At 43.1% G+C, this 24,291-nt stretch overlaps 1 protein-coding gene across 2 annotated transcripts in view; it reads left to right on the top strand.

The window, feature by feature from the left end:
- TAF3 (TATA-box binding protein associated factor 3) overlaps positions 1–22,712 on the top strand; it is a 184,348-nt gene extending 161,636 nt beyond the window's left edge. For both annotated transcript variants that reach the window (XM_070947335.1, XM_070947334.1), the window contains exons 5-7: positions 5,063–5,309; positions 18,910–19,016; positions 21,993–22,712. In XM_070947335.1, coding sequence (XP_070803436.1) covers positions 5,063–5,309; positions 18,910–19,016; positions 21,993–22,107 — 469 coding nt within the window. In that variant the 3' untranslated portion in view covers positions 22,108–22,712. The remainder of the gene's footprint in view (positions 1–5,062; positions 5,310–18,909; positions 19,017–21,992) is intronic.
- Positions 22,713–24,291: the final 1,579 nt, after the last annotated feature.

The following is a 24,291-nucleotide window of genomic DNA, read 5'->3' as shown; positions in this document are numbered from 1 at the left end:
AAAAATCCCTGCCCCTTCCCCATGCCCAGCTGAGCCGCACAATCTTCAGAGGCTTTTTTTGTTTTACTTCTAAAAGCATTTTTTTTTTTTTTTGCAACCTCTTCAGCCGAAAAAATGCTTTTAAAAGTTAAAAAAAAAAAGCCTCTGATGAGCGCGCAGCTCAGCTGGGATCGTCAGAGGCTTTTAAAAGCACTTTTTCTGCAACCTCTTCGGCCAAAAAAAATGCTTTTAAAAGCCTCTGATGATCTCAGCTGAGTTGTCTGATCGTCAGAGGCTTTTAAAAGCAATTTTTTTCTGCAACCTCTTAAGGTTGTAGAAAAAATTCTTTTAAAAGTAAAAAAAAAAAAAAAAAATTGGCCACGCCCACCCAGTCACATTACCCCCACCACCCCACCAAGCCACGCCCACAGAACTGGTAGTAACAAATTTTACATTTCACCACTGAGCAACACGGTCATTAAACGAATCTGGCTTTCCCCCCCCCCCCCCATTGACTTTGCTTATCAGAAAGTTGCAAAAGGGGATCACGTGACCCGCCCCCCCCCCCCCAGGACAGTGCAACCGTCATAAATACAGGCCAGTTGCCAAGTATCTAAATTTTGATCACATGACTACATGGACACTGCAACGGTCATAAGTATGAAAAACGGTCATAAGTCCCTTTTTTTCAGTGCTGTGGTAACTTTGAATGGACACTAAATGAACTGTTTGTCAGTCAAAGACTTAACTGTTATTAAGACCAGCTGCCTGCAATTACTGCAGGTTCGAATCTCCCCAGGCTCAAGGTCGACTCAGCCTTCCATCCTTTCTAAGGTGGGTAAAATGAGGACCCGGTTTGTGGGGGCAATAAGCTGACTTTGTATAAATATACAAAAGTATGAAGGCTATTGCTTAACGCATTGTAAGCCGCCCTGAGTCTCCGGAGAAGGGTGGCATATAAATCAAATAAAAAACAAAACAAAACTGTACAGATAGTCCCCGATTTAACAACAGTTCGTTTAGTGACCCTTAGAAGTTATAACAGCACTGAAAAAAAGTGACCTATCACCATTTTTCACACTTACAAGCGCCGCAGCATCTCCATGGTCACATGGTCAGAATTCTGACACTTGGCAACTGACTCCTATTTATGACGGTTGCAATGTCCTGGGCTCATGTGACCCGCTTTTGCGGCCTTCTGACAAGCACAACCAAGGGGGAAATCCAGGTTCGCTCAACAACGGCAGTGATTGACTTAACAACTGTTGATAAGAAAGGTTGTAATATGGGGCATTTACCAACTGTCTTACTTAGCAACAGAAATTTTGGGCTCCTAGCCTTTTATTATTATTATTATTATTATTTGATTTATATGCCGCTCTTCTCCGGAGACTCAGGGCGGCTTACAATGTGCTAAGCAATAGCCTTCATACTTTTGTATATTTATACAAAGTCAGCTTATTGCCCCCACAAACCGGGTCCTCATTTTACCTACCTTAGAAAGGATGGAAGGCTGAGTCAGCCTTGAGCCTGGGGAGATTTGAACTTGCAGTAATTGCAGGCAGCAGATGTAAGTGGATGTTAATTAGTCTGCTGAGCCACCAGAGCTCCTATTCAAAAATTGATTTTTTTCAATTGCCTGAGCAGATCCTGAATATGAAAAGTCTTTGTTCTCCGAGTTTTCCGTTTCGCTCGGAGAGCAAACCACTGCCAAAATCTCTAAAACCTGAGCTGCAAGTATTTTCTATTATTTCAAAACGGCAACTCTTGTGTTATTGTTTTATTCTGATGACGATGAAAGCAATAACCCTTAATTAGGGTAAATAATATTATGCAGTATATATATATTGTACTCAGCAGGCAACTATTAATTGCTGCCTTCTTTATAATATAAAGCAGGGTTGCATTGCAATATATAAACAGAGCAGGTAGGTTCCATGGGCTAGCATGGAATCTATTAAGAGTGGAACAGGTAGGCCCAACAAGTTACCTCCAAATGTGCAACTAGGAAAGGAAAGGAAAGGAAAGGAAAGGAAAGGAAAGGAAAGGAAAGGAAAGGAAAGGAAAGGAAAGGAAAGGAAAGGAAAGGAAAGGAAAGGAAAGGAAAGGAAAGGAAAGGAAAGGAAAGGAAAAATAGGAAAGAAGGAAAGGAATGGAAAGGAAAGGAAAAGGAAAAGGAAAAGGAGGAAGAATCTTGGGGATTGTAGTCCCAACATTTTTGGAGAACGTCAGATAAAGAGCAATGCTATGGAGAAAGAGAGGCTGCAAGGAGACCTACTAGGCCAAAATGGGGTGCGGGGTGTGTGTGGCCCCCCATCAGTGGTGGGTTTCAAATTTTTTTACTACCGGTTCTGTGGGCGTGGCTTGGTGGGCGTGGTGTGGCTTGGTGGGCGTGGCAGGGGAAGGATACTGCAAAATCCCCATTCCCTCCCCACTCCTGGGGGAAGGATATTGCAAAATCTCCATTCCCTCCTCACTCTGGGGCCAGCCAGAGGTGGTATTTACCGGTTCTCCAAACTACTCAAAATTTCCGCTACCGGTTCTCCAGAACCTGTCAGGCCTGCTGGATTTTGCCCCTGCCTACTAGGCCCAAAACGGGATGTGAGGGGCGCAGCCCGTTTTGGCTCCCAGGGGGGTGCAGGAGTTCGATTGCTGCTTGTCACACCCCCTGGCCACGCCCACCATGGCCACGCCCACCCAGCCAGTCTTTAGGGCAGAGAACCGGTTGTTAAATTATTTGAATCCCACCACTGGTCCAGGACTATCCATATTGTATAGAAAGGGCAGGAGGAGATCATAGTCTGTGTGGTAGGCCCAAAGAGGCCCTCTTCCTTCGTGCTTCTGGAGATGGTTGGATGCAGAGCAAAGCAGAAGACCTCAGCAATTATTTCCTATCCATCCTTCCGTTATTTCACGAAAACGGTATCAGACCTGGTTAATATTGGAGTGAGAGACCGGCAGGTAATCCCAGAGCTGCAGTCGAAACTGAAAAGTTGCACAGGTAGTCCTCACTTTACAAATATTCGTTTAGTGACCGTTTGAAGTTACCACAGCGCTGAAAAGGGGACTTACGATTGTTTTCCCCACTTAGGACCGTTGCCCTGTTTCCCCCATGGTGACGTGATCAAAATTCGAACACTTGTCAACTGGCTCACATTTACGACGGTTGCGGGAAGCCGGATTCCCTTAGCAACCGTGTTACTAACTGAACAACGGCAGTGATTCCCTTAACGACTGCAAGAAAGTTCGTAAAACGGGGATGAAACTCCCTTAATAGCGGTCTCGCTTCGCAGCAGAAATGTTGGGCTCCGTTGTGGTCATATGTTGAGGACTACCTGTATAAAAAAATAGAGTAACTACTTGCAAGACAGCTACACCTGCCTTCCGCTCCTTCCTCCCTGATTGAATCTGGACACCAGGGCTTGATCTAAGCTACGGAGATAAGGAAAGAACTCCTTACCTATAGAACAGGGGTGTCAAATTAAAGGCGCGTGATATGGTCGGATCTGGACCACGGGCCATCCTGGTCTGTGTGGCATCGGCCCGGTCTACCCAATGCGAAGATGAGACATGCCAGCAGTTTGGGGAATGGCATCAAGCTGGCTATGCCCACCCAGTCGGCCACACCCGCCCAATCGGTCTTGCCCGGCCGGCTCCCCAAGGTCAACCACACCCCTCAATGAAATTGAGTTTGACACCCCTGCTATAGAAGCAGCTTGCAGAGTTGAATAAACTGCCTAGTTGCGTGAAGTGCCATCCTTTGCGAGGTTCAAAGGGAAGCCCTCAAAGCAGGGGTGAAATGATCCCGGTTCAGACCGGATCGCCCGATCCGGTAGCAATGGAGCCGGGGGGGTGGTTCGGAGAACCGGTAGCAAAAATCCCTGCCCCCCCCCCCCCCATGCCCAGCTGAGCCGCACAATCATCAGAGGCTTTTTTTTAACTTTTAAAAGCATTTTTTCTACAACCTCTTCGGGCGAAAAAATGCTTTTAAAAGTTAAAAAAAAAGCCTCTGCTGATCAGGCAACTCATCTTGGATAGTCAGAGGCGATTAAAAGAAAAAAAGGGTTTTTTTTATCTTAAATGCCTCTGCCGATCCAAGCTGAGTTGCCTGATCAGCAGAGGCTTTTTTAAAAGACAGGCAACTCAGCTTGGATTTGCAAAGGCATTTAAAAGAAGAAAAGCCCTTGCTGATCAGGCAACTCAGCTTGGATCGGCAGAGGCATTTAAAAGGAAAAAAAAAACCTTTTTTTCTTTTAAAAGCCTCCGATGATCCAAGCTGAGTTGCCTGATCGTCAGAGGCATTTAAAAGAAAAAAAGCCTCTGCCAATCAAGCAACTCAGCTGGGATCATCAGAGCCTTTTGAAAGCATTTTTTTACAACCTCTTCGCCCAAGAGGTTGTAGAAAAAATGGTTTTAAAAGTAAAAAAAAATGGCCACACCCACACAGTCATATTACCTCCACCTACCAAGCTACGCCCACAGAACCGGTAGTAACAAATTTTAAATTTCACCACTGCCTCAAAGGTCTCTATCAGCTTTTAGCTTAGGCCTTATGGCGGGTGAACTCATTACGTTTGCCACCAACTGCAACCCCAAAGCGATTCTCTTCCCTTTATCTGCTGCTTGCAAACTCCCTGCCCAGCAAGACACATGTAGGCAGCCAGACTAGAAGGCAAGAAAGGATTACAGGAACTCCTCCACTTACGGCCACAGGGGAGCCCAAAATGTCCATGGCTGAGCGAGACTGTTGTTAGGTGAGTTTTCCCCCATTTTACGGCCTTCCTTGCTGCGGTTGTTAACTGAATCACCACCGTTGTTCAGTTAGTAACAGGGTTGCTACGTAATTAGCGTCCTAAATTCTGGGCTCAGTTGTGGTCGTAGGTCGAGGACTACCTGCATGAGAATTTGATGTAACTTTGGTTTCCTTCCGTCATTCTCTCTGATGCTGTTATGAACTGCTGCTACTATTTTTGTCCTTTGTGAACAGAATTACGTCTTTTCCTCCCCCCTTAACTGCATAATTTTTGGTTAATTGAATGAATCGTCTAATGCTATCTCCACTCTTTCTGTTTTTGTCCGACAGTGTAATCAGCAAAGTGATGCCCACGACGGAGCCTAAACCGTTACCTCTCCTGGTTCGACCCAAAACACCACCTCCACCGCCTTCACCAGCTCCTGTCCATATCACCCCTCCACCTCTTCCTCCGGTGGTCCCTCCAGCCGCCCTTGCTCAGACTCTGATACCACCGTCCTCCCCTGCACCGTCCGCCATGGGAAGCTCCAAAGTTCCCGTTCGAAGTGTTGTGACAGAGACCGTCAGAAATTACGTGGTAGGTGGTCTTAATTGTTTCATTGAGTACATGTCACCATCCCATCTTCTGGGTTCCTTAATTGTTTTCATTCGATCCTTAACGCCAGCGGGACGCCTGGTGGCACAGTGGTTTAAGCGCCTTAAAAGGTAAAAGATAATAAAGGTTTCCCTGTCCAGTCGTGCCCGACTTTAGGGAACAGTGCTCATCTCTATCTCTTAGTCTTCATTGTCTGAAGACATTTTCCGTGATCATGCATGGCTATACATCAAAAGGCACATGAAACATTGTGACTTTGTTACCAAAGTGGTACCTATTTATCTACTCGCATTTGCATGCTTTTGAACTGCTAAGTGGGCAGGAGCTCAGGCAAGGAACGGGAGCTCACTCGTTGTGCAGCGCTTGGGTCTCAAACCCCGGATGTCAGCTTTCCAGCTGACAAGCTCAGCATCTTTAACTACTAAACTATTGCACCCCTCTCAAGTGCAAGGAAACTCTGCCCACAGCCTGGAGTTCGATCCTGATGGGCTCAAGGTTGACTCAGCCTTCCATCCTCCCCAGTTCAGTAAAACGAGGACCCCAAATTCTTGGGGGCAATATGCAAATAATGTTTCTACTTTGCAAACTGCCCAGAGAGTGCCATAAAGCACTATGGGGCGATATATAAGCCTACAATGCTATTATTATTTCCAGTGGTTCCATTCGCAATCATACTTCGATACATACATTAAAACATGTATATATATGCAAGACCAATGGATCTCAGTGGAAGGTAATACAATAAAGGAAATTGAACAATGTGTTAAATGTGACTGGCAGGCAGGCATTCAACAAGCTAAGCGTCATTTTCAAGAACAACCTCCCCCTTCGCCTGAAGAGAAAAGTGTTTGATTAACGTGTGCTACCTGTTCTAACATATGCCGGCGAAACATGGACGCTAACCTCACAATCAATACAAAAGCTACGAATGGCACAAAGAGCCACGCATTGGCATCACAAGACAAGATAGAAAGACCTGCACGTAGATTTAGAGAACAAATGAAAACATACGATGCCATCAAGAGAGTAAAAGAATTGGAATGGAAACGGGCTGGTCCACATAGCAAGAAGAACCGATGGCAGGTGGACCAAAGCCAGAAGTGGGATTCAGTTGTTTTGGACGGGTTCGGGCAAAATGGATGTTAATTTTACGTCTGGTTTGACGAACCACTAGTTCCAATGACTGGCTGGCGCCGTGCCACTACGTCCCGCCCCTCCCAAGAGTCCCCACGTGGCCCATTTTGGATCCCAGGTAAGTGCAGGGGGCACATGGAGCCCGGGGAGGTAGAAAACAGGCCTCCCAGAGGCTCGTGGAGGACGAAAATGAGCTATTTCCTGCCTCCAGAGCCCGAGGAGGTGGACAATGGGCCCTCCACAGCCCGTTTTTGCTCCCGGGGGGTGGGGTGCAGGAGGCCGAGTGCTGCCTGTCACACCCTCTGGCCACACCCACCATGGCCACGCCCACCCAGCCGGTCATTAGGGCAGAGAACCGGTTGTTAATTTATTTGACTCCCACCACTGAGTCCAAGGCAGTCATAGAATGGATTTCATCCATGAAAGAGACCTAAAACAAGATGGAACGACACCATAAGCAAATATTGTGGGCCCAATTGGCAAAAGAAAGCCCAGGACCATATTGGTTGGAAACATGCGGAAGAGGCCTTCGTCCTGCAGTGGATAGACCATGGCTAATATGATGATGATGATGATATATGGGACCAATCATAAAAGAATCGGTTATGATGGGAAACCAAAGTTCCAACAGCATCATGTCTAGTTCCGAGGAAAGGAACAAAACCTGGATGTTAAGAGGTTGGATTATCAGCCTCAGAATAACATATATCAAGTTAATCACCTTTTCATAAATTACAGTTTGGTAATTAAGTATTTGTGGGCTTCCACAGGTGGAACATTTTCTCTGACGAAATGCTTAAATATCGAGTGCTTATGAAAGGAGAAGATACGATACCAAGTTTACTTTTGGTGCCAATACACTTTAATTTTCTTCCTTTACAAAGTCATTAATAAAAGCCACCAGCATTTTACCTACAATATGAAGCACATTGAACTCAAGGGGAGAATAAAGTAATCTTATCAGAAAAAACAACCCTAACAACTAGTGGCAGAAAGTTTTTTTTTTTTTAGTAAGTTGTGAGTAAAACAGAAAGGTTCAATCTGTTGAGAAATTTCCCAAAACAGATATGAGACCGATGTTTCTGAGGCTTACTACTTAAAATCTCACATTGACCAAGCACCTGAATTGATCAGATTTCAACTCTTTTATTTCCATAATTGCCCAATAAAAAGTCAACCTTCACCATGACAAAATTTGTAATGCCCAAGGTAGAATTTCAGGATCCAAGTATTTTCAACCTGTTGTGGCTTAACATTACACAGATTCCAGGAAAATAAGATTCCATGTCAGGTATTGGAATGATGAAATTTGATTTTAATAAATTGCTCTGCCTCGAAAGGAATGCAAATCCCTGGGACATTACACTGGCCTTTAAAAGCTTAAAAATCAGCAATGCATATTTATATACGCTGCCTCTGATACTTATCAAAATGTATATGGGTGTAAACGTCTTAAGATGAACCGATATCACAGATAGAAAGAAGCTTTGTAAAAAGCATATATCTTTATCACAAACAATACAGAGGTATACAGTTAAAAGAATATGATACTTTCTTGCTAATGTTATTTAAGTTAGAGGATAATAATAGGACTCCTCTTATACTATGACTCTTTCAAGTAACAATGTTTACAGTAGAAGCATATTCTTAATTATGCTAGGAATTGGCTTCTGGTGTTTAGTTTAGTTTAGTTTAGTGTTTTTTAGTTTACTTTATTGTCATTGCACCTCGCACAATGAAATTAAATGGCATCTTCAATGTACATTATCACTAGAAAAGCACACATCCTTCACATTCTATACAGTTGAATTGAAAACCCCTGATATTGCATTAATATTGCACATTAATATATATTAGCATGCATATATTTAGGGAATATATGCATGCTAATATATATACATATATAATGCGCGCACATTTGTATATGTATATATGTCTATATACACACATATACCATACACACACACACACACACACACACACACACACACACACACATATGCCATATACAGTAATGGCCAAAATTGTAGAAACTTTTTGGGAAAAGTGCATTTTCTAAAACTTAGCTAATAACACCACTTTTTTTTAGAGTAGTACCATAAAATTATATATCAATGGAAAGATAATTTAGTTAAGAATGTAATGCAATAATTTTTATGAAGGATTTACTATTAGAATAGCAGTTACAGTATGAAGAAGAAAAGTCAAACATGTAAAAAAAACTAGATAGACAAAAATGATCACCGTAGAAAAAAAGAGATAGACAAAAGTGATCACCATGTCAGTTAATACTTAGTTGGGTAACCTTTAGCATGAATTACGGCCTTACAAGATCTTCCCATGGAGTGAACCAAGTCTTTTAGTTCTGCAGCTGTTATAATGTGAAACCAAGATTGATTGAATGATGGCTTTTATTAACTGGGTTTTATTGCTGGGTCGCTTCTGACTAACAAGTTTCTTTAGTCGGCTCGATAGATTTTCAATTGGGTTAAGGTCTGGGCTATTCCCAGGCCATTCCAGCAGTGGAATCGGACTATCTTGAAACTCAAAAAAAAAAAAAAAAAAAAAAAGTGGTGTTATTAGCCATCAAACCTCAAAAATACACTTTTCCCAAAAAGTTTCCACAATTTTGGCCACTACTGTATTAGGCCAAGAACCAAGCACACAATACCTCAGTCAGGGATCTACCAACACAGACAAACAAACTTAATAGTAAACAGCAGCCTACTCAAGAAACCACGAAGAACACTCCCACCAATACCGGCAGGGCAAAGCTACTAGTATATAATAAGAATCACTCCCTTCTAACACTGATGATGTTACCTACTCTGGTAACAAAACGTCTGCAAGAAAACCACCAAATTCTGATAGCACCAAGGACCTCTCATTTCAACCCTGAGCTACAAATAGTCTCTTCTATCGACTGAATACTCACTGTCTACGAACTGTTGCTGTTGTGTGACAATACACCTTTGGCACATGGATTCCACAGAGGTCTGAGTAGGAGCTAAGTGCAACTTATTTGCTGTGGCTCTTAACAAGTATTGGCTCTCCAGAGAAAGTTAAGAGATGCATAAACCTAGAGCCAAGGACACTATTTGCTTCAGCTCTCAAGATATAAAAATGATCTTAAATGAGTATAGGTTCCCTTCCCTGGCATATGACAAGTAGTCCTCCACTTACAACAGTTCACTTAGTGACCATTCAGTTACAACATCACCGGAAAAAAGTGACTTATGACCATTTTTCACACTTAATGACCGCCGCAGAATCACCGTGATCACATGTTTTACATTTGGATGTTCAGCAACCGGTTCATATTTACGACCGTTTCCGTGTCCCGGGGGAGGTCACATGATCCCCCTTCGGATGAGCAAAAGTCAGCAGATTCGTTTAACGGCTGTGCGTGACTCACTTCCCAGCTGCAGCGATTCGCTTAGCAACCACGTCAAGAAAAGCCGTAAAACGGGGCAGACTTCACTCGACCAATTTTTTTCCCCCTCGGCCACATAAATTCTGGGCTCCGTTGTGGGTCGTAAGCCGAGGACTACCAGTCTATGTAGCCGAAAGTGCAATCGGTCTGAACAAGTAAAACAAGGCAGGAAATAGGAAAAGGGGAGTGTGAAAGAAAAAGAGAGAGAGAGAGAGAAAAGTTCCGTCCTCGTTTTTCAGAAATGAGTAGCTAAACCACAGGGGGGCTGACTTTTAGCCAAACAGGATGTGCGAGGTCGGGATTCAACTGCAGTTCAAATATAATCAGCCTTAATCTTGATCAGATAGAACTTTACTGAAATACACAAGGGGTGCCTTCCCCCAGTGCGATGTCCCCGGGAGGAAGCAGCCGACAGCTCCCATCATTCACAGCCAGGAGAGGGGAGGAGAGGCTCCCCGATACCCTTTGTTCTGGTTAGTCAGCTGAGCTTGATCCAGTTTGGCTGGAAGTTGCTAAGCCAGCAACCCATGTTCCTGTGCTGCGCATGTAATTGATGCATCTCAGAATCAGAATAGAGCTGGAAGGGACCTTAGAGGTCTTCTAGTCCAACCCCCTGCTCAAGCAGGAGAGACCCCATACCATTTCAGACGGGTGGCTGTCTGGTCTCTTCTTAAAAGTCTCCAGGGATGGAGCACCCACAATTTCTGGAGGCAGGCCGTTCTCCTGAATTGTTCTCCCTGTCAGGAAATCCCTCCTTCGTTCTAGCCTTCGATTTTTTTGCTTCTGATTTCACCTTACATGCGAACACTTAGAAGCTACCCATCAGGTTTTCAGATGCTTCTCATCATCCAGGTTAGATCTGGGCCAAACGTTGGTTTTCTGCACGACGCAAAGGTTGCTTACAGAAGGCTTAGACTTTTAGCATTTGCAGAATTTGTCCATTATCAATGCAGTATAGTGACTTTTTCAGAGATATGTGTGAGGTTTTTTTTTTTTTTTTTAATTTGATTTATATGCCGCCCTTCTCCGGAGACTCAGGGCAGCTTACAATGCGTTAAGCAATAGCCTTCATACTTTTGTATATTTATACAAAGTCAGCTTATTGCCCCCACAAACTGGGTCCTCAATTTACCTACCTTAGAAAGGATGGAAGGCTGAGTCGACCTTGAGCCTGGTAAGAATTGAACTCGCAGTAATTGCAGGCAGCTGGATGTTAAATGCTGCCTTAGGAGGCATTAGTCTCCTACGCCACTCAGGCTCCTGAGTTATTTTTAGGAAATAACGACTCCTGTCTGGTTAATTGTCCTCACTGTTAAGAAGTTTCTCCTCAATTCCAGGTTGCTTCTCTCCTTGATTAATTTCCATCTGTCAGAAATGGTGAAGGGCCGTGAGGCTAACCTTTTTGCCGTTGCGTGCCAAAAGCGGGGGGAGCACAGCGAGGTCGCCCACGCGTGTGCCCACAGCCATAATTCAATGCACCCTGCCCCTACGCATGTGCAACCCCCCCACTTTTAGCACGTAATGGCACAGTAGACCCATTTTTCACCCTCCCCAGGCTCCAGAAGCTTTCTAGGAGTCTGGGGAGGGCGAAAACAGTCTCCCCCTCCCGGAGGCCCTCCGGAGGCCAGAAACAGCCCTTTTCCCAACTTCCAAAAGGCCCATAAATCTGCTGGCCAGCGCACACATGCGCGCTGGAGCCTTGGTAGTACAGTGGTTTAATGCACCCTGTTATTAACTACAGCTGCCTGCAATTTCTGCAGGTTCGAATCTTACCAGGCTCAAGGTTGACTCAGCCTTCCATCCTTTCTAAGGTAGGTTAAATGAGGACCCAGTTTGTGGGGGCAATAAGCTGACTTTGTATAAATATACAAAAGTATGAAGGCTATTGCTTAGCACATTGTAAGCCGCCCTGAGTCTCCGGAGAAGGGCGGCATATAAATCAAATCAAAAAAAAAAAAAAAAAAAACCGCTCGCGTGCCCACTAATACGACTCTGTGTGCCACCTGTGGCACCCGTGCTATAGGTTCGCCATCACGGGTGTAGAGTCTTCTGCTTGGGCAGGGGGTTGGACTAGATGATTTACAAGGTCCCTTCCAATTTAGTTATTCTGTTAATACCCATCCATTGTTTCTTAGCTTGCCTTCTGGTGCTTTGGAAAATAAGATGACCCCCTCTTCTTTGTGGCAGCCCCTCAAATACTGGAATATTGCTATCGTGTCCCCCATATTCCTTCTTTTCTCTAGACTGGCCATACCCAAATCCTGCCATCATTCTTCATATGATTTAGTCTCCAGGCTAAATCTCATCAAGATTGTCTTCTGCAGGAAAGGCAGCAGCTGCCAGAAGCTAGGATGATATCACGTCAATGAAGGCAGCCTAAAAGTATAGGCAGTCTTCGATTTATTTATTTATTTTTTTATTTCTATACCGCCCTTCTCCTGCGGGACTCAGGGCGGTGTACAGCCAAGTTAAAACATAGCATATAAAATTTAAAAACAGTTTAAAAAACAATTAAATAATTTTGGCTCAAGATTTAAAACAACCCAATTAAAACCGAATTCAATTAAAACTGAGAGGATTTAACAGCCACATGGGGCCCAAAATTTCTGTTGCTAAGCAAAACAATTGTTAAGTGACTTTTGCCCCATTTTACGACCTTTCTGACCACAGTTGTTAAGTGAATCAGCGCAGTGGTGAAGTAGTGACTATAGTTGTTAAGCGAATCAATGGCTTCCCCATTGACGTTGCTTGTCGGAAGGTCGCAAAAGCAGATCACTTGACCCCGAGACACTGCAACCGTCATAAATATGAGTCAGTTGCCAAGCCTCTGAATTTTGATCACGTGAGCATGGGGATGCTGCAAGGGTCGTAAGTGTGAAAAAAGGTCGTAAATTACTCCTTTCCAGTTGTAACTTCAAGCCGTCACTAAATCAATTGCTGTTACGTCAAGGGCTACCTGTTAAATTGGTCACTCTTTTTATTGATATCAATCTACTCCCATTTCTTCTTCTTTTTTATCCTACATTTTATTAGTTTATCAAAATATAAACTACAGAAATACGAAGAAATTAAAATATAAGTAGCATATAAAATATAAGAAAAAGAAAAGCATTGACTTCTGACTCTTTGGTGCAGTAGAATAAGGTAGTAACATACAACCTCAACTTTTTACCTTTACATAATTACGTATATTAGCCATAGCACTAATCTATCTAATCAACAAAACCCCAAATCAAAGTTTTTGGGGGTTTTTTCTACCTCAAGCACAAAGTCCAAAAGCAGTTTCCAAGTAAAACTAAAATTGTGTTCTTTTCTTTAATCGAAGCAATCAATTTTGCCATCTCTGCTACCTCCGTCAACTTTTGCACACATTCCTCCACTGTGTAATCTACTCCATTTTTTTTTTAATTTTATTTTTAAATACAAATAATACAAACATAGTACATATACATCTAAATACAAAAAAAAGAAAGAAAGAAAAAGGGAAAAAAACATTACAGTGTACCCCCATCCACAGAGACCATTTTTTCCTTATATTTCTTCGTCTACAACTAAAAGATATACAATATATTGCAATTATGCCCTTATCCCCTCCAAAACAACATATATTCTTGAGTAGTTTTATTCCCTTTGCCTTTCACCAACACTGATTTTATAAAATCCCCCCCCCCCCATATTTCATTATAATAATTTGCTTTGACCATCCCTTTTTTAAATTTAATTTCTGTTGTTAATTTATCATTTGTTTAATCTACTCCATTTCTGACGGAGGGGAAAAAAAATAATCTCTGTAGGTCAGTTACTGTTCACCTCTTCTGTAGAAGAGCACCAAAAATAACTTGCCTGGCATGTTAAAAACTCTTTGTCTGCCGATTCTGGACTGGCGTCGCGTGGTGCCCTCAAGTTTTATACTTCTCAAAGAGAGCTTTTCCTGTTTAGTAAATCTGCCGTCATTCCTGGAGGGGATCCAGCGGGAAATATTTCACCTTGGAGAGATGGTTTTCCATATTAATTCCATCCAAGCGAAATCCCTGCCGTTGTTATTAAACAGAATTCTTGCACTTTCCATTATGCATTATGCAATTCCAGCTTTCGGTCAGTGAAAAATCTCTGACATGTTGGCCTTAGGTATGTCAGAAGCGTTGGTTGATGGAACTTTCTTGGTTGATAAACCCTCCAGGAAAAACTTTCCTCCTTGGCTTGGGAGCAAAGCTGGGCTGAAGAGCCTGAGGCCTTATCAATGGTTGAGTACAGACATTGCACTAAGAAAACAGTCATTTTCCTTGCTGGCCTATGAGTTTGTGTGAATTCATTCGTGGTGGTTTGTAAACCCAGGTTCATGATGCATCATATTGTCAAACCCATTCCCCTCAAGATTTATTCAGCAAACCATTTTTTTGTAAAATATATATATATATTTACAGAATTGTTTCAACTCCTATCCTCAAATCGACGCTATAGAGCACTGCACACCAGAACAACTAGACACAAGGACAGGTTTTTTTCCGAATGCCAACACTCTGCTAAACAAATAATTCCCTCAACACTGTCAAAATATTCACTAAGTCTGCACTACTATTAATCTTCTCATCGTTCCCACCACCCATCTCCTTCCACTTATGACTGTATGACTGTAATTTTGTTGCTTGGATCCTTACGATTTACATTGATATTGTTTCCTGATTGCTTGTTTGTACTCTATGACTATCATTAAGTGGTGTACCTTATGATTCTTGATGAATGTATCTTTTCTTTTATGTACACGGAGAGCCTATGCGCCAAAGACAAATTCCTTGTGTGTCCAATCACACTTGGCCAATAAAAATTCTATTCTATTCTATTTTAGGCAAACAATGGTTTTACATCATGTATCACATAACTTACCAGGCAATTATATCATTTTAAATAAGAGCTTGCTTAGGTTATTAATGGCAGAATCCCGGGCGTAAAGGGGAAATTTAAACATATAGTCAGACTGTCTGGGGTTTTTTATTTATTTATTTATTTAGAATTGTTCGATGGCGAGACGGGCGGCAAATAAATTAAATAAATATTTATGAAATTTATATGCTGCTCAACTCTCAGTTTGCTTTCTTAGGCTTTTGGCTTATTTTGTTTCCCTCAGTTTAGGAAAGAAGCAGTCACAAAACAGAAAAACCTATGCAGGAGAAAGGCCGATTATTTATATGTTCATAGCTGACTATATCTTTATATTTAGAGTGTAATTTTTCACATTCATTTCATCTGTCAACTAAAAATAGGCTGACACCCATATATTTACGCTCAGATTAATTTGGATTTAAGGCCATTAAAACTGAACGGCCTAAAGTTGACAAAGGAGAGAAGACTTTTCATAAAATCATTAAGTTCTAACAGAAGCCAGAATTCCAGGGTGCATATTGTCCAAAATAGGGTTGCTGCAATTAACGTAATTAGCAGCATGTATGAATGTGCACCATAATGAACAGAAAAGCCAGCCTTTACCAGCCTGCTGCAAAGTGTTATAAACTTTCTAATGTTCTCTCTCTCCCTACCTCCCTCTCTCTCCATCCCTCTTTCTCTTTCTCTCCATCTCTCTCTTTCTTTCCCTCTCCATCTCTTTCACACACACACACTCCATCTCTCTCTCTCTCTCTCTCTCTCTCTCCCTCTCTCTCTCCATCTCTCTCACACACACACTCTTCATCTCTCCATCTCTCTCTCTCTTTCTCACTCTCCATCTCTATCTCTCTCTTTTTTTTCTCTCTCTCTCTCTCTCACTCTCCATCTCTCTCTCTCCCTCTCCCTCTCCCACTTACCCTTCGGTAAATGTCGTAGTGTGACAAATGTCAAAGGAATGGAAAGTTACTCAGTAACTATTTTTTATACCCTTGATCTTATCAGTGAGCTGAGTTGGATGACTTTGGCTAATAAGTACTAACCCAGCAACCTAAATGCTTGTGCTGTATATATTAGACGCGCACTGCCAAGACAGTCTTCGGCAAGGCAGGGAGGGACGGAGGGAGGGAGGCAGCCGAGGCGGCCGAATGAATGAACGGAAGGAGCATGGTAGGGCCGTAACCAGTTTCAGCTCCCAGTTGCTTTCGCCAACCTAGCACTGGCATCTTCCAAGCCCATCAAATTACACGTCTGTGGAGATTCTCGGCCATCCAGGTTCATGATTGTCCCAAAGATTTAACTTCTTAAATCTTAAATTTGAATTGGTATTCCCACGTTTAACCTTATTTCTTGGATATTTTTTTTTTTTAATTTGATTTATATGCCGCCCTTCTCCGAAGACTCAGGGCGGCTTACAATGTGCTCAGCAATATTTATTTATTTATTTATTTATTAAATTTATATACCGCCCTATTCCTAAGGGACTCAGGGCGGTGAACAGCGAACGATAAAAATACATGTAATACAAACGTTAATAATAAAAAAACCAATTAAAATATACTAAACATTCTGGTCCTAGATAATTCAAGACATCCCAGTTTAAAATAAAATCAAAAAGCAATATAAAGGGAAAGTTAGGCCAGGCCGGCCTGCTGAAACAGGAATGTTTTGAGGGCACGGCGGAAAGTGCGCAGATCCGGAATCTTCTGTATCTCTGGGGGGAGCTCATTCCAGATGGTGGGTGCCCTCACAGAAAAGGCTCTCCCCCTGGGGGCCGCCAGTCGACATTGTTTGGCTGACGGCACCCTGAGAAGCCCCTCTCTATGGGAGCGTACTGGGCGGTGAGAGGCTATTGGTGGCAGAAGGCGGTCTCGTAAGTACCCCGGTCCTAAGCCATGGAGCGCTCTAAAGGTGGTAACTAAGACCTTGAAGCGCACCCGGAAGACCACACGGAGCCAGTGCAGCTCGCGCAGGAGGGGAGCCACATGGGAGCGCCATGCTGCTCCCATAACTACCCGCGCGGCCGCATTCTGGACCAGCTGGAGCCTCCGAGCAATAGCCTTCATCCTTTTTGTATATTTAAACAAAGTCATCTTATTGCCCCCACAACTGGGTCCTCATTTCACCTACCTTAGAAAGGATGGAAGGCTGAGTCAACCTTGAGCCTTGGCGAGATTCGAACCCTGCAGTAATTGCAGACAGCTGGTCTTAATAACCAGCTTAATAACAGGGTGCCTTAAACCCCTGTACTACCAAGGCTCTATTCTGTTTTAATTTGTCTTTTAACTTTTGTATTCTCTGTTTCGTATTGTTGTGAGCCGCCCTGAGTCCTTCGGGAGAAGGGCGGCCTACAAATCCAATCAATCAATCAATCAATCAATAATAATGCTTTTTCCAAAAGGCAGCTGGACTTTCTTCGTTTTTACTTGAAGACGTTTCCCTTCTCATCCAAGAAGCTTCTTCGGTTCTGATTCAGATAACAGGCCTCGTTATCCACGGCTAACAAGGTGTTTGGCTCGGTGGGTGGAGGGTAGAAGAACTCACAGACCAAGTCAAACGACGGATCCCAGGTTGAGCAGGTCTGACACAGCCCCTTGGCAACTGGAGCCAACGGTTGAGATGTGCTTGGTTTTTTTCTTAAGCACATCAACTTGCTTTCTGAAAGAGAAGCAGAGGTGGCGGCCTTCAAGATGCCACTCTCTGGCTCGTTGAAGCTGTGCCACCTGCCCTTCAGGTGTGTAGGACATAGTTGGCACATCCACATTATCCCATCCCAGGCTCAGCTTGGCTCGTTCTGGAATTGAGCTCCCAGAACAAGCCAACTTAACACAGTAACAGAATATGAATAACAGAATTGGAAGGGACCTTGGAGGTCTTCTAGTCCAACCCCCAGCTCAAGCAGGAGACCCTGTACCATTCCAGACAAGTGGCTGTCCCTTCTCGCCTTAAAAACCTCCAGTGATGGAGCACCCCACAACTTCTGGAGGCAGTTCAGTTGCAATTATTCAGCCTTCAGACAACTCCACCTGGATGACTGAGAATCTCTTCATGGAGATTAATCTTCATTCACAAGTTGATCTTTTGAACAAACCATGGCCTGTAACCCTCCGAATAATGAATAAGAATGGTTGAAATTGTGTGGTTTTTTTTTAATCTGTACCTCTTCAAAGCAAGAAGTTGTTTATTTTATGTATATTGTTGTTTTTATTGAGTTTTTCAATTGTAATGTGCCTTGAAATTCTCTGATCTAGCTTCCTTATAAACCTAATATATTACTATTGATATTGTTATCGAAGGCTGCATGTCTGCATTCATACCTCATGTTTGTTCAAATAGTATAGCGCTTAGACTTATATACCGCTTCACAGTGCTTTATAGCCCTCTGTAAGCGGATTAGAGAGTCAGCCTATTGCCCTCAACAATTTGGGTTCCTCATTTTACCAATCTGGGAAAGATGGAAGGCTGAGTCCACCTTGAGCTGGTGAGAATCGAACTGCTGGCAGTCGGCAGTCAGCAAAAGTAGCCTGCAGAACTGCATTCCAACCACGGCACTATCATGGCTATGGTGGGATATTTCTGATACTCCCCCATCGATGACCCCCATTACCCCCCCACCCCACCCCGTCCTTGAGCTATTAAATCAGTGTTTCTTAACATTGGCAACTTTAAGCTGTGTGGATTTCAACTGCCAGAAGTCCACACAGCTTAAAGCTGTCAAGGTTAAGAAACACTATGGTAGATATCCTAAAGGTGCTTTTTTCAGGAGGCCACTGGACTTTCTTGTTTTTTCTTTTGAAGACGTTTCGCTTCTCATCCAAGAAGCTTCTTCAGCTCTGACAGGATGGTGGGGAATAGAAGGATTTATACTCCTTGCAGACAGCTGGTCATTTGCATCCTTTTAGAGGGTTGTTGAAGCACTTGGAAGTTTATCTGTGTCCTCAGCGTCACCTGAGTGGTGCTCCTGGTTTCTGTCATATGCATTTCTCTCCCCCCCCCACCCCCACCCCAGAAATCCATTCCTACTCCCTTTTAACAATGTTAGATAGCTATTGTGGAACGTGTACAAAGTAATCTACATCAAATGAGACTTCTGCCCGTTTGAGTCTTCAGTTTCTCCTTCCTTTTCTATCCATCCAGATCCGAGATGAGTGGGGGAACAAGTTATGGATCTGTCCCGGTTGTGAAAAGCCGGACGATGGCAGCCCGATGATTGGATGTGACGACTGTGACGATTGGTATCACTGGTAAGTGGTGGAGGAAGCCATGTTCTGCTTCTGAAGTCACGTGGGAGAACTCTTGTGGGACCTCTTGTGGGTGTTGTAGTCTTAGAACTACAAATGATACGGAAATGATCATTTATTACCTAAGATTGTGTGTTGTCGGCCTGTTGTAATCCGCTGGAAGCGTTCAGACAAGATCTGAACACAAAAGTGTCCAAATCGGAGCTCTTGGTCTACATGCAACCATTTCTCAAAACTTTGGAGACGGTGCTTACAATCATTTGTCAGGGTTCCAAGTAATAATCCCATAGCAAGCAAGTCTCCGAGGCAGGTGGATTCCTCAAAAAATAGCTTTATTGGAAAATTTCCCTCAACCCCAAACAATTCATCACATCGTCCAGTCAAAGTGTTGTCTTGTTGCCTGGTGACCTCACTCCTTCCTCGGCCCAGGTGTGAGAATGACCTTGGTTCCCAAGAGAAAGTATTTTGTTTTGGCTACAAAACCCCAGCTATCTCTAATCCCTCAGCTCCAGTGTGGCAACAACACTGAATCTCCAAGATGGCTTCGGTCAGGTCAGCTTCAGGTTTGACATCAGTCTGGTTTCAAGGCAGCAGAAAGGAGGAAATATAAAGTCCATGCAAATAATCTCAGTTTGGTCTAGTGGTTAAGGCACCAGGCTAGAAACTAGGAGACCACACGTTCTAGTCTCACCTTAGGTATGAAAGCTGGTCATGTGACTTTGGGCCCATTACCAGGAGGCAGTGAGTTCTAGTCCCACCTTAGGCAGGAGAACCAATTGGGTGACTTTGGGCCAATTACCAGGAGACAGTGAATTCTAGTTCTGCCTTGGGCATGAAAGCCAGCTGGGTGACTTTAGCCCAGTACTTCAACCCACCTCACAGGGTTGTTGTTGTTGTTGTTGTGGGGAAAACAGGAGGAAGAAGGTGAGTGGGATATGTTTGCCACCTTGAATTATTTGTAAAAATAAAGGATGGATGGATGATTGGAAGATGAATATAGTTATATTTATATTATATATAAATATAGTTACTATATTTAAGAATATCAGGCCCGAAAGATCAAGCCCGCATGCGAAGGTCCAATTAAACTGATTTATTTCTTTAAAAAAAAAACCCTATCTACAAGAATCTTCTCAACTGCTAGCACCTGCTTGGACCAACATATTTCAAGGAGGATTGGGCTTAGTCCTCTTGTGACTACCTAGGGATTCTAGACTCATTCCTCTTTTAACTCCGCCTCCACGTTCTGCCACATCCTTCTCCTGCAATAAGTAAGTGTAAACTGAAGTTAAATCTGGTTTGTTTTTTTTTCTCCCAGCCCTTCCTGTTTTGGGGGGACGTTGCATCCCCCAGGCCTAACACAGCCCTCTTTTTAAATGATTTTATAGACCCCTATCTTGAGCAAACAGGCTTCCCTAGCAGCCAAGTGATACATTCGGGTTGTCCTTACTGTCTGCGGTATTGAATTCCTTCTTGCAAAAGCACCGATGTGAATATAGAGTTCCCTGAATTTTCATTACTTAAATAATCCTAAGAGTATTTTTCCTGAACTGAAAAATAGACCCGTTCTACAAACTGAAAGGATTTATTCAGTGAACTGAGTAATCGTTCTACACATTTAAACAGACAAATCGAGATCCAGTGGCTATATATATATATATATATATATTAAAAAAAGTTTAAACTTTTTTTTCTTAAACCTTTAATTTCCTATATTTTTCAGCAAAAAAAAAAAAAAAAAAAAGCAAGCAAGCTCCAGCATGCATTTGCATGTCTTTTTAAAGGATGAGGAAATATAACCCTTTAAAACCAAAGAACCAGGGCCCTAAAAATGATTAAAAACAGTAGAGGAAGCGCTAAAAAAAACAACAACCCAGAAAGAAAATTATTTACGTACAGATGCATTCCAGTTTATGAACGATGTGGAAAAATATGTATATATCTATATCAGGAAGTACAATTCAGAGAAAACACATAACTCTAATACGTGGAGATCTGCAGCCATTCTAAGTATCTAAGAACATGTTTCACGAGAAACTACAGGAAGTAACCCTTGTGTAAATCCACCGGTGCCTCATTTTATTCATATCTGCAGGAGGATTTTGAGGTGGGGGAAAACACGAGATCAGCCCTGACACCACATAAATTAAAATTGTGGAATCTCTTCGGTTGTAGGTGATGTCCCATATCATTACGTATGTGTGTGTGTGTGTGTGTGTGTGAAAACGAAGCCATCGTCAAACAAAACATGTTGTGGTTGTTTTTTAACCCACGTTCTATCCAACCTCTGTCACAGGATGATCCCTCCCCTTTAAATCAAATTATAGGTAGTCCTTGACTTGCAACCATTTGCTTAGTGATCATTTGAAATTACGACGTCACTGGGAAAAAAATGACTTAGGACCGTTTTTCACCCTTACGACCACGGCAGCATCTCCGGGGTCACATGATCAAAAATTCCAACGCTTGACAACTACCTCATATTTATGACATTTGCAATGTCCCGGGGTCATGTAAATCCCCTTTTACGACCTTCTGACAAGGGTGGTATTCACTTACCTTCGCTACCGGTTCGCTACCTATCGCGGAGAGTGTCAAAAACAGGACGTGATGACGTCCAGGCGGGTGGGCGGAGCCTCCCTCAGCCGCCACTACCAGTTCGCACAAACCGGATAGAACCGGCTGAATACCACCACTGCCTTCTGACAAGCAAAGTCAAGGACTACCAGATTCACTTAACAACCGTGTGACTAGCTTAACCACGGTGGGGTGACTCACTTAACACCCGTGGCGAGAAAGTTCGTAAAACAGGTCAAAGCTCCCTTAACGACTGTCTCCTCTTAGCACCCGGAATTTCGGGGCTCCGTTGTGGCCGTAAATCGAGGACTACCTGTAGCTCTTTAATCCTGTTCAGATTTGCAAGGAATGGTTCTCCTTCCTCCTGCCCATCTTTCACCCCTTTCTCCTTTTCCTTCGCAGGCCCTGCGTCGGCATCACGGCTGCTCCCCCGGAAGAGATACAATGGTTCTGCTGTAGGTGTGCAAGCAAAAAGAAGGACAAAAAACACAAGAAGGGGAAACACAAAGCACACTGAGGTTGTGGTGAATTGTCAGGCCAGGGGGTAGGGCCTGGGCGTTCCTGCTCCCCGAGTCTTCTTTTCCCAGAGGGATTCGGTCCGGATTCTGCTGTCCTGCCCGTTGCCATCACATCTCTGAGGATTTTGATTTTGGGAGGAATTGCAAAGATGCACATCCTTACACACAATTCTCTCCCTCCGCTTCTCTCTCTCTCTCTCTCTTTTTCCTCCTTCACCAAGTGTGACAGGCACAAATTGAGAATTTAACGGACTCGCCAGCCAGAAGAACAATCAACCGAGCAGCAGAGACCTTTGTAAATATCAGCTGCCTTCTTCAAACTTTGCATTTCTTTTTTCCTGGTTTTAAGTAGCAGGAGAGACTAATTATGATCCTTTTTGAAAGCCCCTGGAGTGATTTCCACAGCCTTTTCTTTGCAAAGCTAGAAAAATCAGATGTGACTCCGGATGGAGTAAAATGGCTGGTAGATTTTTTTTTCCCCCCCCTGATGGGAGTATGTGAAACTTTTTTTTTTCTTCTTGTTTTTTCCTCCTCCCGTTTTCTTTCTTTCTTTCTTTTTTTTACAACAACATAAATAAATCTGCCTTAGCTTTTTGTGAAATAACTTCCTTTTTCTTTCGGGTGTGCGTGTATGTGGTGGGGGTAGGTGAGGTAGGTTTCTCTTCTCCAACTGAAAATATGAATTAGATTTTTCTCTCCCCTTCCAAAGCCCATGTGAATTAAGATTCAATCTTTGGAAAAAGAAGAGATTTTCAGCTTGCTCATTTCAGAAGTTCGTCGGAGCACTTCCTTAGAATTAGATTTTATTTTATTTTTTTGACTCGGGTTGATACCTTGAAGACAACGGTAGCTATTTTGAAATTTGCCTACGGTACAGGTAGCTTTCGACTTGCAACCAAATTGAGCCCCAAATTTCCATTATTAAGTGAGGCAGTTGTCAAATGAATTTTGCCTCATTTTACAACCTATCTTCCCACAGAATCACTGCAGTTGTTAAGTTGGCAACAAGGTTGTTAAGGAAATCTGGCTTCCCCATTGACTTGGCTTGTCAGAAAGTCGCAAAAGAGGATCACATGATCCCGGGATACTGCAACCGTCATAAGTACATGCCAGTTGCCCAGCATCCAAATTTTGATCACGTGAACACGGACATGCTGCAACGGTTCTTAAGTGTGAAAAACAGTCACACGTCCCTTTTTACATTGCTGTTGTAACTTCGAACAGTCACTAAACAAGCGATTGTAAGTCAAGAACTACCTGTAGCTTATCCATGCACTTCCTAGAAATATACTTTTTTGACTCCAGTTGATGCACTGAGACTTATTTTGAAATTTGCCTCAGAATTATTTTTAGGACTTTGTTATTTTACATTTTATTTTTTATTTTTTTTACATTTTCCTCATGTTTTGGAAGGTTACATAGATTTCTGGATGCGGGTGTGATGGGGACCAGTAGTGGGTTGCTACTGGTTCACCCCAGATTGGGCGAAACGGTAGCGGTGGCGGCGGGAAGCTTTGTCCACCCGCTCGGCCTCCTTTGCGCATGTGCAGAAGCTTCTGCGTATGCGCAAAGAAGGCCGAGCGGGTGGACAGAGCCTGCGCGCACGCAAGCAAACCGGTAGCGACCAAAATTGAAGCCCGCTACTGATGGGGACCCAATCCATGTATTCAATCCTACTTTTCATCCAAGACTTTAAAGCAGGGGTCTTCAAACTTGGCCATTTTATGACTCGTGGACTTCAACTCCCAGAATTCCTCAGCCAGCCAGGAATTCTGGGAGTCGAAGTCCACACGTCTTAAAAAGTTGCCAAATTTGGAGACCCCTGCGTTTCTTCTGTCATACAGCTTTCTTCTGTCAGAAGAACGAAAAAATACTGGCAAATAACAGTAAGGATCCCTCGTATTTTGCGTTTTGAAATTCAAGATTTAAAACTCCTGGCCTTTAACTGGAATAACAGGCCCCATGGAAATAACTGGGAACAGAGCACGGATGTATTTCAGCCAGCGTATTTTTCCTTCGTATCCTTGGGGCTAATGTTCAGGAAATGCCTGAGCATAAGCGGTGAGAAAACAGGGTTATTTAAATACATGTTTTTTTTGCCACCAAAATGCAGGTATTTTTCATCGGAGCGATTAAAAGGAGAAAGTGGAACTCAACTTGTGCCTACGGAAAATATCCTCAGA

Source organism: Pituophis catenifer, unplaced genomic scaffold, assembly GCF_029215685.1.
Source record: "Pituophis catenifer annectens isolate HBS135680 unplaced genomic scaffold, rPitCat1.0.hap2 SCAF_7, whole genome shotgun sequence".
Classification (NCBI taxonomy): domain Eukaryota; kingdom Metazoa; phylum Chordata; class Lepidosauria; order Squamata; family Colubridae; genus Pituophis; species Pituophis catenifer.
The sequence above is the reverse complement of the archived record's forward strand: the minus strand, read 5'-3'. Positions and strand labels throughout refer to the sequence as shown.